This window comes from Procambarus clarkii, chromosome 67 (genome assembly GCF_040958095.1).
Source record: "Procambarus clarkii isolate CNS0578487 chromosome 67, FALCON_Pclarkii_2.0, whole genome shotgun sequence".
Classification (NCBI taxonomy): Eukaryota; Metazoa; Arthropoda; class Malacostraca; order Decapoda; family Cambaridae; genus Procambarus; species Procambarus clarkii.
The window spans coordinates 25,987,207-26,002,544 of NC_091216.1; the positions used below are offsets into that span (position 1 = coordinate 25,987,207).

The 15,338-nt window shown below is 39.6% G+C and overlaps 1 protein-coding gene across 1 annotated transcript; it reads left to right on the forward strand.

The window, feature by feature from the left end:
- The first annotated feature begins 3 nt into the window (after positions 1–3).
- Sf3b2 (splicing factor 3b subunit 2) lies at positions 4–12,687 on the forward strand. The gene is made up of 7 exons (XM_045757488.2): positions 4–242; positions 1,124–1,204; positions 1,814–2,025; positions 4,167–4,394; positions 4,883–5,281; positions 7,206–7,394; positions 10,592–12,687. Exons 1-7 carry the CDS (start codon positions 158–160, stop codon positions 12,497–12,499), a joined length of 3,102 nt encoding a protein of 1,033 aa, XP_045613444.1. The 5' UTR covers positions 4–157; the 3' UTR covers positions 12,500–12,687.
- Positions 12,688–15,338: the final 2,651 nt, after the last annotated feature.

Consider the following 15,338-nt stretch of genomic DNA (forward strand, 5'->3'; position numbering starts at 1 on the left):
TGTTGTAGAACCATCGTACAAGTCCAGTAATGTTTTGGGTGATGAATGGTGTAGTGGGCGAGTGTGTTGTTGTTTACTGGGTGTATTGGGTGTAGTGCTGTAGTGTGCCCTCTGGGGCTTCTTATCTGGAGTACACACCACCGACTAACTCTTCAAGATGCCTCTCACGGAAGAAGAAATCTCTCAGTTTAGAGTTGTGGACCTGAAGGCTAAACTGGCGACCTTTGGGCTGCCGACCCACGGTATGTTGCAGACTCCAGACTGGGCGATGGCTTCACTCATCCCTTATTCAATTTTTTCATTTAAAATACAATATGTACAGTCGCTGGCAAGTCTTCCATGTGTGGGGGTGGGGAGGTAAAACTTTGTGACACTTTTTTTAGGTGGTAAGATGTGTCAAGAATTACAACATTTTGTTTTTACATTAACCGATTGGTTTTAAGTATTTTTTCCAGTATTTTCATTACTACACTTGTCAGTGATAAAATTAAGGAAGGGGGGTATTCCATGCTACCACTTTTGTAGATTGGAACTTTGTTAGCTTTTTTCATACATGCCAGGGCTCCTGTACACAGAATCCTGAAAAATCAGTCGAATTGAACTGGGCCTGATGGCTGAGGGGACAGCGCTCGGGATTCGTAGTCCTAAGGTTCTGGGTTCGATCCCCAGTGGAGGCTGGGGATCGTAAATTCTCCATATACATGGAGAATTTACAGTACTGTACTGTAATATGAAAGGTAAAAGAAATGTGATTAATTAAAAACTAAATAGACATTATAGTTTAAAAGAGGGCACATGCTTGCTGTTAAAAGTTAGGTAATGACTTATATATATAAGAGCTAGGAAAATATAAAGCTGAATAAAGTATAAGAGAAGCAGAATTCATTGCATCAAGCATCAGAATGATATTAATGTTTCAACTTAGATACTCAAACTCGCCCAGCATTTGCATCTTCTCTAGACATACTATTCACCTATACAATACTCACATATGCATCCCTCTTCTCCCCCCTTCCCCCCCAAACACATTGTCACTTGTGTGTTGGAGAGGCTACTGTAAATGTAATAGTGGCAATTAATAATTGAATTTGTGTTGTAATCTAATAATTTGTGATCATTCCAGGTCTGAAGAATGAATTAGTGGATCGTCTCTACCAGCATTTACAAATTGTTGATGTGCCAAAGATGCCTGAAGATGTAAAAGGTAAGGAGCTTATATGGTAGTTACATGTTAGAAGTAAGGGATACTGCACAGGTGTCTATGTACATCATTTATTCTGGCATCATGTTTATTCAGACCATAAGTTTTCTAGTAAGCCTATACTATATAATTTTTTGTTTGGTTACCAGGAATGTCAATAACTTCCCTAAGTAGTCGGGAACTTATGACTTTATTTAGAAGTGCTATTAATAAAACATCTTGTTTTATTAATAGCACTCTATTCTTTCACTCTATCTTATCCTTATTAGGACCTATGTATTTTGATTATGTAGTTCAGCTTTAGACAGTATTATAGGATGGTTTCTCTGGTCAGCGTACTTCATACTTTGTCCCTATCGAGGCCACTAGAGGCAGTGACCTTCAGATCAATTCATATTAGAAAAGTAGTTGATTTGTTAGTCACGGTGTTAAATATATGCACCACAGCCTGGCTGATAGGGATTTTCTAGAATAAACTGTTACATTATGAGAGAGTATTACCTGTGTGTCTTATATTCTTAATGGGACTCTTTATTTCAGTAACAAATTTGTATACATGTAATGATGAAATTTGTAAACTGCATTAATTAAATATGCTTTATATTTTGCCAGATAAATTGGGAAGTCATCATGGAGGTGTTGAACAAAGTCCATCGGGAGAAAAGAAAGATGGAGGTGTGAGTGGGTCAGATCACCAGAAGCTTGCACATTCTCAACAAGATGAACAGATGCAGCAGGAAGATATGGTCATGGAGGAGGATGAAGAACAGAATCAAAACCAAGGCCAGAATGAGCTCATCAGGAAGGCTAGAGAGCAAGAAGAGGTAATAAATATTATTTATTGGTAGAAAGAGTATTGTACTGTACTTTTTTGTTAATATGGTAAGCGATTGGGATTGAAATTTAGGCCTCCAGGCCTAGAAAACATATAGGGTACGTTGTTTAGTTTCACAACTGATAAAATGTGCTGTATACGGAATTTATATTTTTGTAATTGTATCAGGAATGCTATTCAGTAAAGCTTGTCATATTTTAATGGTTTGGGATGGGCTCATTTGAATATACCTGTAGATGCTGTATAACAAAATTTTAGACATTTTTGCTACCATAGTCTAAAAGGCCTAATTACCTATCGTTGTGTACAATTTAAGCTGAAGAAATCAAATGCATGGTGACAATGTAGAGGCAAACTGCGCATCACCTGCTTTTTTTTTTTTTTTTTTTTTTTTTTTTTTTTTTTTTTTTTTTTTTTACCTTAGGCAGCTCTGATCATAAACATTCATTTCATATCTCATCTTTATTTATTTGTGTTTATTTACCCATTTAAATACATATTCATGCAATTTTTATATTAATCATTAGTTTATTTAATGAGACATGATCATTTAGACTGTAGAAAAAAAATTGTACAGTGTAGTCTTTATTATTTACATATTCAAATACTGTACATGGTTATGCTCCTTTACAGTATTATATATTAATTTCTAAATTAGGAAACAAGACAGTCATTTTGTTTAAGAAATGAGTTGGAAGTTAGCTGCATTTTACTAGCTCCATTTCATTCCTAGGCGGCTGGTTGGCTAGCTAAGATATATAAATATTTGTATCTTTTTGTTTGTCTATTAGTACATTATTTTGATTTATTCCTATGTGGAATGATCAAAGTTTTGGCAGTGTTAATTTATGACAATATGGTAACCATTTGGGTGATGATGATTAGTGCTAGCCGTTCTCAGTGTAAATTGATTCTAATGACTAGCCAACCACCCTGATTAAACACCTGGATATTTATCTAGATATTTGTGGTCTGAAAGCATATTACAGTTTAAATAATAGTCTACTTGTAAACTGGCAAGTGAACCCTTTTCCTAAACAGATAATATCCTAAAACTATTACTTTATTGTATTAGAAATTGCTGGTTTAAAATATAAAAAGTCTATGCTTAACTTTTCTTTGAAATGGTCTGAAATTTTTTTCTGTAAATGAAATTCTAGGCAATACTCAAATAGTTTCAAAATGTCATATCTCACTTGTTTTGAGAATAATACACCATATTAATGTAACCAAACCTAACAAAACCTAACCTAACCATGCCTAACCTTAATGCAATCTAACCATGGATAAGGAGCAGATAATATCACTAATTACATAGTTGATTTGATGTGATTACCCCAAGGTACCTCCTCCCAGAGGGCAGGTTGGGTTAGTGAGGGTTGGTGGTAGTCCGTGTAAAGAATTTTTTCACGAGCTTTGCACTGTGTTGTAAGTCACACTACAAATTTGTTTAAGAAATGACATACATTACATCCAGTCCCAAGTCCTTTTCTCGTTTTGATCTGTGTTGCCTTTCCCGTAATGATTTAGATTCCTTCTGGTCTTCAATCTTCGTTAATCATCTCATTACCTTAGACTTGTTAAGGTTGAACTCTCATGGCTATTGTCTGTTCACTCTTCTAGTCTTACTGCAGCTCTATACAGTCCCCCTCAGTTTTAACTTCATTTATTATCTTGTCCATGTTTGCTGACAATGAAGTGTACAAACTCACTTCCTCTGATTGATCATTCGCATAGATTAGAAACAGCAAGGGTCCTAGGAGTGAGTCTTTGTGGATCCCACTTTCTATTCCCCTCCAACTTGTTGCATCCCCTCTCCTCTTTATTTTCTGATCTTTGTTTCTTGTTTGTCAAATGCATCTTTGCCCAGTTCAGCTTGCCTTTCCATCTTATACAAAAGTCTTTTGTGTGGAACTCTCGTCAAATTTTGGACTAAAAAGATGCAGGTTACCTAATCTCCTTTCTCCTGGTGTATCTTAGTGACCCAGTCATTGAACTTAACTGGGTATCATATATTAATTGACCTCTTAGAAAAGCGAACATGTTTTTAAATAAATACAACACTTCATTTTGTAAATTGTTATATATTGCTCCTTCTATATGAAAAGTTGACGAAAACTGTGTTCTCAGATGATTAGCCGTCAACGGGAGATGGAAGAAGAACGTCTGATACAGCATAAAGTACGAGAACAGCAACGGCTTCTTGAACAACAGCAGCAACAGAAAAAGCAGGAAGACCTGTATCGCTTACAGCATGCAGCCTTCATGGAGAAACAGAGAGAGGAGCAGGAGAAAGAAGTACAACTCTTAAGGCTACAAAGAGAGGCTTTAAAACAAAAGGAAGAAGAAAATATAAAGGTGAGGGCTTATTAACTTACTGTATCATAACCATTGTTACTTGGTGGAATCTTGTTAAGGTGTTGACATACATGGTGACATAGTTGAATATTGTGTTTGCTGGGGAAGTATAGTAATTATGGTTTGTTTTCTTAGCATGTGTCTGCTTGAAGAGAGAGCTTCATTTAATGTAATACTTATTAACATGCTTGATCGTGTACTTTTTTGAATTGCAAATCATAGACACTGTTTTATTTGGGCAGCCCTTTTTGTATTTTCTCTGTGTATATATATATATACATATATCTATGCAAAAGGGTTGAATAATTTGGCAAATAAATAATTTAATCCTGGAAGTTCAAGCAATTGTTTTTATAGGAAGTTAAAATGTGATATTATACTTTATGTACAGTCATAATCCTAGATTAAAAAATTTATTTGGCCAATATGTTAATTAGCTAAATTCTATGTAAATTACATGAAAAGGTAAATTTATTTTATTTTGACAGCTTCCAGCTCCTGGAGTACCCCCTGGAGTTTCAGCAGCTTCAGCACGTGCCCCTGTGCCCCCATCAGTTGGCGCTAGACCCGCTAGTGTGGGCACTGTTCCAGTCTTGGGTCCACCAGGAGTTAAAGCATCTGTTGTTGTACCGCCTTCACCATCTTTTGGTCCTAGGCCCCAAGGGCCAATAAATGTTGGTGGACCAACAGGGTTTACTGGCCCTAGTCCTGTGCCCAGCACAGGCCTACTTGGTCCAGGACCTGGATCATCACCAAAGCCTACTCCATCCCCACAGCAGCCTTCCCTCAGACCCCCACTTTTACAGTCATCAAGCCCACGCACTGCCACACCAATGACTCCCCAGCGTCCACCTGTAGCAATGTCAAACTCGTCTGCTAGACCCCCTGTAAGTTTTTTATTATTGTTCATTATGCAGAAGTATCATATATTGCACTACCAAAGTATAATCTCATCTTAGGCTTACATAAGGGATTTTTGCAGTCATTTAATGCTTTGCATCATTTGTTAGTCGAAATTCAATATTGGGTGCTTTTAATCTCTAGCAGATTTATATAGGTTGAGTTTTGCTGGGTTCTCAGTCATATTGGTATTTCCTTAAATGAGAGTGTGGACTCTGGAGCTAAGGAGGTTATCCTCACTTCTCATTTCCTGAAAAGGCATTTCTTATTCCAATCTCTACCCAGTCATTCATTCCTCTATCCATGACCGTTGGCAGGCTTGTTGGTTTTGGGTTACTGGTAACAAACTGTGTGCTCTAAAGGGTAGTCTGTCCCTTAGCCTTCCTCCTCCCACCATAACAGGCAGTGGGAAACGGCTCTGGGAAGGTTACATACTGGCTATACATGTTTAACTCGTGGGCACTTAATGGAATGCTGCCCTTCTTATTGTTCAAACTGCATTGTCCCTCTTACAGTCGTGCATCTCCTTGTTGAATGTCATGATTTTCAGGATGTTCATGTGTCTTGCTTCCCGACTGGCTCTCGCTGTCATTTATCCCCTCAGGAGAATCCTTAGCAAATTCAATATCTTTGATTTTACTTGCCTTATGCACTCTCATATTGTCATGCTTAGTAATATTTAGCAAATTTTTAATATCCTGTGACTTTGATGGTGCTATATAGTCTTCCTGGGTTAGTGACTTCTTTTGATAATTAATTGCTTACATAAGTGATATTTTCTGTGGAGCCACGTCAGCTCCCTGAAGCTATCTGTACTGATATGTGCTATATTAGTTTGGGGTCATTAGTCACAGGAGTTCTTATGCTTACCAAGAACCACGAGCCAGACCCTGGTCCCCTGAGAGAAGCTCAGGGAGCAATGGCCTATGACCACTTTACATTTAAAGTACTGTACAGTGCACTGTCATAATTGTCATCGACCGGGGAAGGACCCAGAAAAGTAGGCGAATCAAAACGGACCACTGTCCCGTGTAATCTACATCTCAAAAGATCAAAATAACTCTTCTAGAAAGAAACCAAACAAGCAACCCTGCATGCGCCTAGCACTTCTGCTCGTTAGCACTACCCCCCTCCCCATCCTATGAGGGAGCCAGCTCGCCAGAGCCGACAGCCTACCACTCCAGTTATTGGACTGATGTGCTAGTGGTCACTTCAGTCAACTCTGGCCTCAAGTTACTCTGGGTGAGCCCCCAAGGCTCACCCAGAACCCTCCCTGACACCCTCCCTCCAGTCGGCGGTTTTTCATCATTTAAGAACTAAAGTGGTCAGCTTCCGGCTCCAGTGAGCTGGCGCCCCCTCCCCTCTATGGGGGGGAGGGGGGCCTTGTTATTGGCCCCCAAAATTTTTGGCCTCCCTTGCCTTACCCCCTACATGGGAGGAGGGGGTAGTGCTAATGAGCGGAAGTGCTAGTTGCATGAAGGATTGTTTGTTTGGTTTCTTTCTAGGGGGGTTATTTTGATCTTTTGAGATGTAGATTACATGGGACAGTGGTCCGTTTTGATTCGCCTACTTTTCTGGGTCCTTCCCCGGTCGATGGCAATTATGACAGTGCACTGTACAGTACTTTAAATGTAAAGTGGTCATAGGCCATTGCTCCCTGAGCTTCTCTCAGGGGACCAGGTTCTGGCTCGTGGTTCTTGGTCCAAACTAATATAGCACACATCAGTTCAGATAGCTTCAGGGAGGCTCCGGGGCTCACACAGAAAATGGCGTTTCATTACATTCAACGCTGGTTTTTTGCCCTGGCCATATTTGTGTACATGTGGTTCCATGACGAGTATATATGGAGTTTAGACTTAATAGCATTGATATAGCCTTTGCACAAGAGTAATGGTTATGATTGTGTTTCAGGGTGCAGGTCTTCTGGGTGCAGCTCCCCCAGCAATGACTCCTCCTGGAGAAAGCCCAGAGAAGGGAGAGAAGCCTCCACCACTCATGTCCCTACAGGTCTCTGCCCCCAAGGAAGAGGCACCCAGAGAAGTCAAGCTTCCACAAGCACTTGAACAAGCACTGGCATTTAAGTCAGAAAGGGCCAAACAGGTATGTTATTTGTAATACTGTATAAATGTTAATATTTTATGAAGTAATTTCTTGCGCTAAGGTCTTACTTGTTGAACCCATCTTCACATTTCCAGAATGTTCATTCTCTTAATACAGTTTGGCCAGTTTGAAATAAAGTACAATAAAAATGTACTTTATTTTCCATTAATATAAGGTTCTACATTCATTATCCTCTACCTCTGTATGAGTTGCTTCAGGACCTCTCTGCTCAAAATATTCACAAGATAAATATTATAGTTTTCTAGCTTCCTATCATTGGGTCAGTTTTCTTTGCTTGTAGTTCCTTCCCTAGCCTCTCTGCACCATCCAATTAAGTTTCTGTAAAGGAGATCCATGGCCCACTGTGAGCCTATAAATGAAAGCAGGGTTTATATTTTATAGTTCGTGAATATTATGACCACCATCAAGAAGACCTTGACAAACTTCAGGAGTAGGCAAATAAATGATTGCTGGAATTTAATCCAAATAAGTGTAAAGTATTAAAAATGGGTAAGGGAGACAGGAAACCTATAATTAACTACACCATAAGGGGAAAACAATTATAAGAAATAATAAGAGAAAATGACCTGAGAGCAGATGCTTGGGACTAGCCTCACCCAACTTTTCAAGATGATAAATGAGTGGTATGGAAATATCATAAGCTAGGCGGGGTCAGCTCCAGTGCCCTCCTTTATGAAATATCTCATTTATTTCAGTAAGTCAGGGATTTGTTTTCATGTAGAATTTTGTTAACAGGTTTTTGCCTGTTTGTAATATTAAATTTCCTGAGAGTGAGAGATAGAGGGATGTTGGGAGAGAAGGGATGGGGAGATATAGGAGGATTAGAGAGAGGGAAGAATGGGAGGAAAGATGGAGAAGAGAGAGAAGGGAAGAAAGAGAGGTTAGAGAAAGGGAGGACAGAGACCCGGGCACAGCTGGGTATCCCATCACGTTAGATGTAAGACCAAATGAGCATGGGGAAATGGAAAACAGTTTAAGAAAGAACCAACATAGTTTAAAGAAAGCAAATCCTGTATAAAAAATTAAAAGATTCTTGTGACACGATGGCTAAGATAAGTAGAAATGGAAAAGCTGAAGGGAGTGCATATTATTAGTGCCAGAAAGCTTTAGGCATTGTTCTTACAGAATATTATTTTACAGAATGGAAAAGTAGGTTGAGGAAGTTGAACTCAACATGTAAAATAGTTTAGACAAATTGAAGAAGGACTGGTTAATATAAGGTGAACAAGATTGAATAGGTGGAAAGTGGCAAAACAGACATTGCAAAAACAGTATTCCACAATTGTTTGAGAGTAGTGAAGAAGTGGAGTGAGCTTGCTTCTCTGCCTATGACTTTTACTCGGAAGTGTATCATTCTCCGTCCCTCTTTGTCACTTTATGGTCATCCGCTTGTTTACAAGAATTCTGCTAAGCTTCTGGGGTTAATCTTTGACACTCGTTTGTCTTGGTCGGCCCATATATCTTACCTCTTTGCTGAATGCTCTAAGACCCTTTCCCTCCTTAAGGATTTGTCCCATACTTCTTGGGGGGGCGGATAGGCGTACGCTCCTCTCTTTACATTCCTCACTTGTCCTGTCTAAACTCGATTATGGTTGCCCTGCTTACTCGTCCGCTTCTCCTACTCTTCGCCGTCTTGATGCTTTACACCATGCTGGGTTGCACCTCAGCTCTGGTGCCTTTTGTTCGACTCCCGCCCTCAGCTTGTATGTTGACACTGGCTTCCTATCTCTCCAGGATCGCCGTGATCGCTACTGTCTTTATTAACTTGTGCAGTCCTTGCAACATCCTTCCTCTCGCCTCTGTCATGCCTTGACTTTTACCCCTCCTGTATTTCCTGTTCCTCTTCACCACCTCCCTCTTTTTGTCTGGCTATCTCGCTTACAGAACTCTTCCCATTCGTCTTTCTCATATTTCTACTCGTATTGTTCCTTCCTTGCTCCCATCCCCCTTCCGAAGTTTTGTACATCCTTGACCCACGTTACTAAAGCTTTTACTCTTCCTACGGTTCCGAAGCGCCTTTTTCTTGAGCACTTTTCTTCACACTCCTGCTCCGTTTCCATTTTCATCTTCACAGTGGAAATTTATGCTATTCTCTATGCTCTTCGTCTCCTGCTTTCTCGTTGTCAATCCTCCTCTGTGATTGTAGTTGACTCTCGTAGTGCCCTCGTGGCTCTTGGGTCCTTAAATCCTGTCCATCCGATAGTTGTCGAGATTCAACATTGGCTGTTTCTTAACTCTAGTAAATTTAAACATGGCGAGTTTTGCTGGGTTCCCAGCCATATTGGTGTTTCGTTAAATGAGCGTGCGGATGCAGCCGCTAGAGAGGCTATCCGCTCTTGTTCCATTTCCCTAAAGGTATTCCTTTTTCCGACTTTTACCCGGTTATTCATTCCTCCATCATTGCCGGTTGGCAGGGTTGTTGGTCTTCTGTTGTTGGTAACAAACTGCATACTCTTAAGCATTGTGTGTACCTGTGGCCTTCCTCCTGCCACCGTAACTGGCGGTGGGAAATGGCTCTAGCAAGGTTGCGTCTTGGCCATACTCGCTTAATTCACGGACACTTAATGGAGCGCCGCCCAGCTCCTTATTGTCCAAATACCATTGTCCCTCTTACCGTCGTGCATATCCTTGCTTAATGTCCTGACTTCCAGGACGAGCGTGTGTCTTGCTTTCTAACCGTCCCTTGCAGTCACTTGTCCCTCGATAGAATTCTTGGTGAATTGGTTACTTTTGATATCGTTCGCCTTATGCGTTTCTGTTCTCGTATTGGCATGCTTGGTGATATTTAGCTCCCTCTGATTATTCCGTGCGTTTGATGGTGCTCATAGCCTTCCTGGTTTGGTGCCTTCTTTTGATAATTACTTACTTGCTTCTCTGCCATTCCCAATATTTGTGATGTCTTGAAATAATAAATATTTTGCCAAATAATTTTCTCTATTTTTTATTGCTGTTTTATATCTGGCAGGCACCTTGAACTTTTCACATTATAATTACTAATGCAAGCATTTTTGGCTACTTATTTCATGAACACTTATCCAGAATTCTTCAACAGTTGTGTAATGAATTACTGTTTAATCTTTATCATTTGAAGGTTCAGTATAGGGAAAATTTGTGTATATCTGGTCATTGTGAGCTGTAAAATTATCACCAAACTTTTTTTGTGTGTACCCCAACAGGTTGGTGTGAATCCAGAAGATGTTGAAAAGGTAGAAAGAGAAGGGCTAGCAAGAATGGATGAACTTGAAAATCAGAAGCCCCAGATACGAACTACAGTTTCTATGACCAAATCTCAAACGCCATTTATTCCTCCAGTCTATGAGGAGGAGGATGAAGAAGTTCCAGAGGAACCTAGCCAGAAAAACAAACAAGAAAAAAAGAAAAAGAAGAAGAGGAGGAGGAAAGGTCGCCATCAACTCCAGGAGGAAATGGAACGAAAAAGAATTGAAAAATTAAAGAGAGACAAGAGTGAGATTGACGATCCCAACATAGAAATTGAGTATATCCAAGACTCCATTGAATTAGATATAACAGATCCTAATTATCGTCATTTTACAAAGATATTTGAAGCATTCAGAATTGCCGAGCCAGAACCAAAAGCAGAAGAAGAGAAGATACTGCCTAAAGTGGAGATTCCCTTAGTGGATATTAACAAAAAAATTGGCCCAAAAGTGCCAGGTATTCCACTAGATGATGATGACGACGATGACGATGATGATGACCTGAAGAAGGAAGAGGATGATAAACCAAAGTTATCTAAAAGGAAAATGAAACTTTTGAAACGCATGAGCATTGCCGAGTTGAAGCAAACTGTCAGTCGTCCAGATGTAGTTGAAATGCACGATGTAACGGCCAAAGATCCAAAGTTACTTGTTCATTTAAAAGCCACTAGAAACACTGTACCTGTGCCACGCCACTGGTGCTTTAAGAGAAAATATTTACAAGGCAAACGTGGTATTGAAAAGCCACCTTTTGAACTTCCTGACTTCATCAAGCGCACAGGTATAATGGAGATGAGAGCTGCACTTCAAGAGAAGGAAGACCAAAAAACACTCAAAGCTAAAATGAGGGACAAGGTGAGGCCAAAAATGGGTAAGATTGATATTGATTACCAGAAACTTCATGATGCATTTTTCAAGTGGCAGACTAAACCGAAGATGACAATTCATGGGGACCTTTACTATGAAGGCAAAGAGTTTGAGACAAAGATGAAAGACAAGAAACCTGGAGAGATGAGTGATGATTTGAGAATAGCTCTTGGTATGCCTGTTGGAGCCAATGCTCACAAAGTCCCTCCACCTTGGTTAATTGCAATGCAGCGGTATGGTCCACCTCCATCATACCCAAATTTGAAGATCCCAGGACTTAATGCCCCTATACCAGAAGGTTGTAGCTTTGGTTACCATGCGGGTGGGTGGGGCAAGCCACCTGTTGACAACATGGGAAAGCCTATTTATGGAGATGTATTTGGCACTCAAGGCAAGGACTTTGATACTCCTTTAACAGAAGAAGAAGTGGAAAGGACATTATGGGGAGAATTAGAGAGTGAAAGTGAAGAGGAATCTGAAGAAGAGAGTGATGAAGAATCTGATGAAGATGTCAGTGGGCTTGTAACTCCTGGAGAAACTGGTCTTGTCACTCCTTCTGGTATCAGTTCACTACCCGCTGGTCTGGAGACTCCTGACATGATTGAGTTGAGAAAGAAACGAATGGAAACAGAAATGGAAGGGGGTGATACTCCTGCTCTTTATACAATTCTCCCTGAGAAGCGAACTGAGACAATGGGGCGAGCAATGATGGGCTCAACACACACCTATGATATTGGTGCAGCTGCAGCTAGTGGCATTGCTAGTAGGTCAGCCACACAGGGAGTGGAAGTAGCCCTTGATCCCTCAGAACTTGACCTTGTAGATACAGATGCCATGGCTGCACGATATGAAGCTACACTTAGGGAACAGCAGAAGGGAGAAGAAGAAGATTTCTCTGATATGGTGGCTGAGCATGCAGCCAAACAACGTAATAAAAGACGAAAGCAACAACAAGATCAGAACAAACCAACTAAAAAGTATAAGGATTTCAAGTTCTAAAGGAGATACAGTAATTACACGTGATGAAATTATATATATTTGTAGTTAGACAATTAAAGAAGCTTTCGTATATTTATTTCCTAAGTTTGTGTTTACAAAACAATGTGTCAACATATGCAACACGGACCTTTGAGCTAGCATTGCATACTGTTTGGGTAGATTTTAAGTCAATACAGTTTTTAAATATATATACTGTAATTCTTTTTATTAACCTTGTTCCAGATTTTAAAATTGAGTCCTGTGAATAATGCAGTTGATAGATTGATTAGCCTTGCTTTTCTTGGAATGACTATGATAGAGGAAGCACCCAGTCCCAGCACTGGGCTCGAAGCCTGAAGCTCGTCGTAATATTGTGCCTAATAATGTTTCTTTCCTGCAGAATGTGATGGCACAAGTTTTGTTCATGGAAAATATAAAGCTATTTTCAGTCCATTTTTTGTAGCTTTTTTTTTTTTTATACTTTTTGGATTACTGTACCTGTAATATTGTGATTACTGTACTGTACCTACAGAGTAATCCATCTGTCTCTATTGTTGATGACTAATATGTATGTGAAACATACTGCCCTGTATTCCTACTTTTAATATGCTCAAAATATAATGTTGCTTATAGGTAGGAGGAAATAAGTCATTGTTGGTTTTCCAATATTGGGGGACAGAAAGCCTTGTCAGGCTTATCGAGGTCTTCCTAGGCTAACGATTGACTTTTCCCAAAATGCAACCTACAACAGTTGTCTAATTCCAGAGTATCTTGACTGATAGGAGAATAGAGGCAAGATGTTTGCCCAAACATTTTGCCTTGCACAGGAATTTTATCTGGGCCCATTCAGTTGTGAGCCCGCTGCAAGATGCTTCCATCTTTTTGTTTTATTTTTTTATGAATTTGAGTAAATTACCGTAAGTGCATTATTCGTTATGCGTATTATTTCTAGGCTACATCGTATGCTTTTAGTCAAAGAGTGAGATCTGTAGTATTTGATATTCTTCTTTAGGTAAATTGAATTGTAATGATGCCCTTAATTTCAAAAGTACCTCTGAAGATGCTTGTCAGCCCAAGACAGCAGGTGTCCAGGTGTCTCGGGTACTAGAGGGGTGGAAGGGGGTGGTATCTGTCTAGACACGGAGGTGACTGTGCACGTATTGTTGTTGATGTTGAGTCCTTATACAGTATTTGAGCATGCAGATACGTTAGTGAATAGACAGGCTCTTCTGCCTAAGCAGGATACTTTTGATATCGTTCGTCTTTTATGCGTTTCTGTTCTCGTATTGGCATCCTGGTTGATACCTGGTTGATGGGGTTCTGGGAGTTCTACTCCATAAGCCCGGCCCGGGGCCAGACTTGACTTGTGAGAGTTTGGTCCACCAGGCTGTTGCTTGGAGCGGCCCACAGGCCCACATACCTACCACAGCCCGGTTGGTCCGGCACTCCTTGGAGGAAACGATCTAGTTTCCTCTTGAAGATGTCCACGGTTGTTCCTGTAATATCCTTGGTGATATTTAGCGCCCTCTGATTATCCCGCACATTTGATGGTGCTACATAGCCTTCCTGGTTTGGTGCCTTCTTTTGATAATTACTTACTTCAACCTAAGCAGGAGATTACTGTATCACTGTATACTGTGGGTATATAAAAATTATTCTCAAATTAGTGCTTCTTTACATAAATGTGTTGGTATGGTATATCTTTCTGCTTTCATTAATGTCCTGAATATCTGGTCAATTTTAAATATTCTGAGACAGTGCTGTATAGTTTTCTTAGCTTGGCACCGTTTTTTGATAATTACTTATACTATATGCCTTCCTTCTACCACCGTAATTGACAGTGGAAAATGGCTCTGGCAAGGTTATGTATTGGCCATACATAACCTTGCCAGAGATTATGTATGGCTCACGGGCACTTAATGGAACAGCACCCTCATTATCCGAACTGCATTGTCCCTCTTAGTCATGCATTTTTTTGTTGAATGTCCTAATTTTCAGGACGTTCGTGTGTCTTATTTTCCTGACTGTTCCTTGCAGTCACTTGTCCTTCGATAGAACCCTTGGTGAATCCGAAACCATACTGTACTGATACTGTATACATTAATAATAAAAAGACAGCTTGGTGCCTTTTTTTGATTAGTAATGTATGCAGTACAAGTAAATTATCAAAATTCATGCCTCTGCATAAGAATTCAGTACAGAATTATATATATTGCAAATCAAAATATGTAATGTAGATAAATATATTCACAAGTGTATTTACAAAACTAAAATACAAATATTTAAAAATTAAGGTAAGGTACAACTTCATATATCTTGTACTAATTTATTTTATCAAAGTAAAACAAAGTTTGCCAGAAATATTTTTCATAAATAAATATTATAAAAACAATTAACAAGTCCCTCCGTATGTAACATTATTCAATGGTAATAATACTGTATGGTACTGCTTTTCCAATGCAAGCCAGCAGTAGTACTCTTGTCAAATACTCTGCAACATTATAATTTTCACAGTAAAACAATGCTGGTGTCACATGCTCACTAGGTGGTGCGATGTAAGAATATGATCACTGCATACAAAAAAAGGTAACGGGAATCAACAAAATTGACAAATAACTCTTGAAACTTGCAGCTTCAAAAAGAGAGAGAATCATAGATTTAAGCTAAGGAAACAAAGGTGCTGGAAGAATATTAGACAGTTCTCTTTAGAAAAAGTGGTAGACTACTGGAACAAGTTAAGTGAAGAGGCCAAAACCATCAGCAGTTTCAAAGCATCACATGACAACATGAGTACTGGGAAGACAGGACACCACGAGCGTAGCTCTCGTGTAACTACACTTGGGTAATTACTCACTGGCTG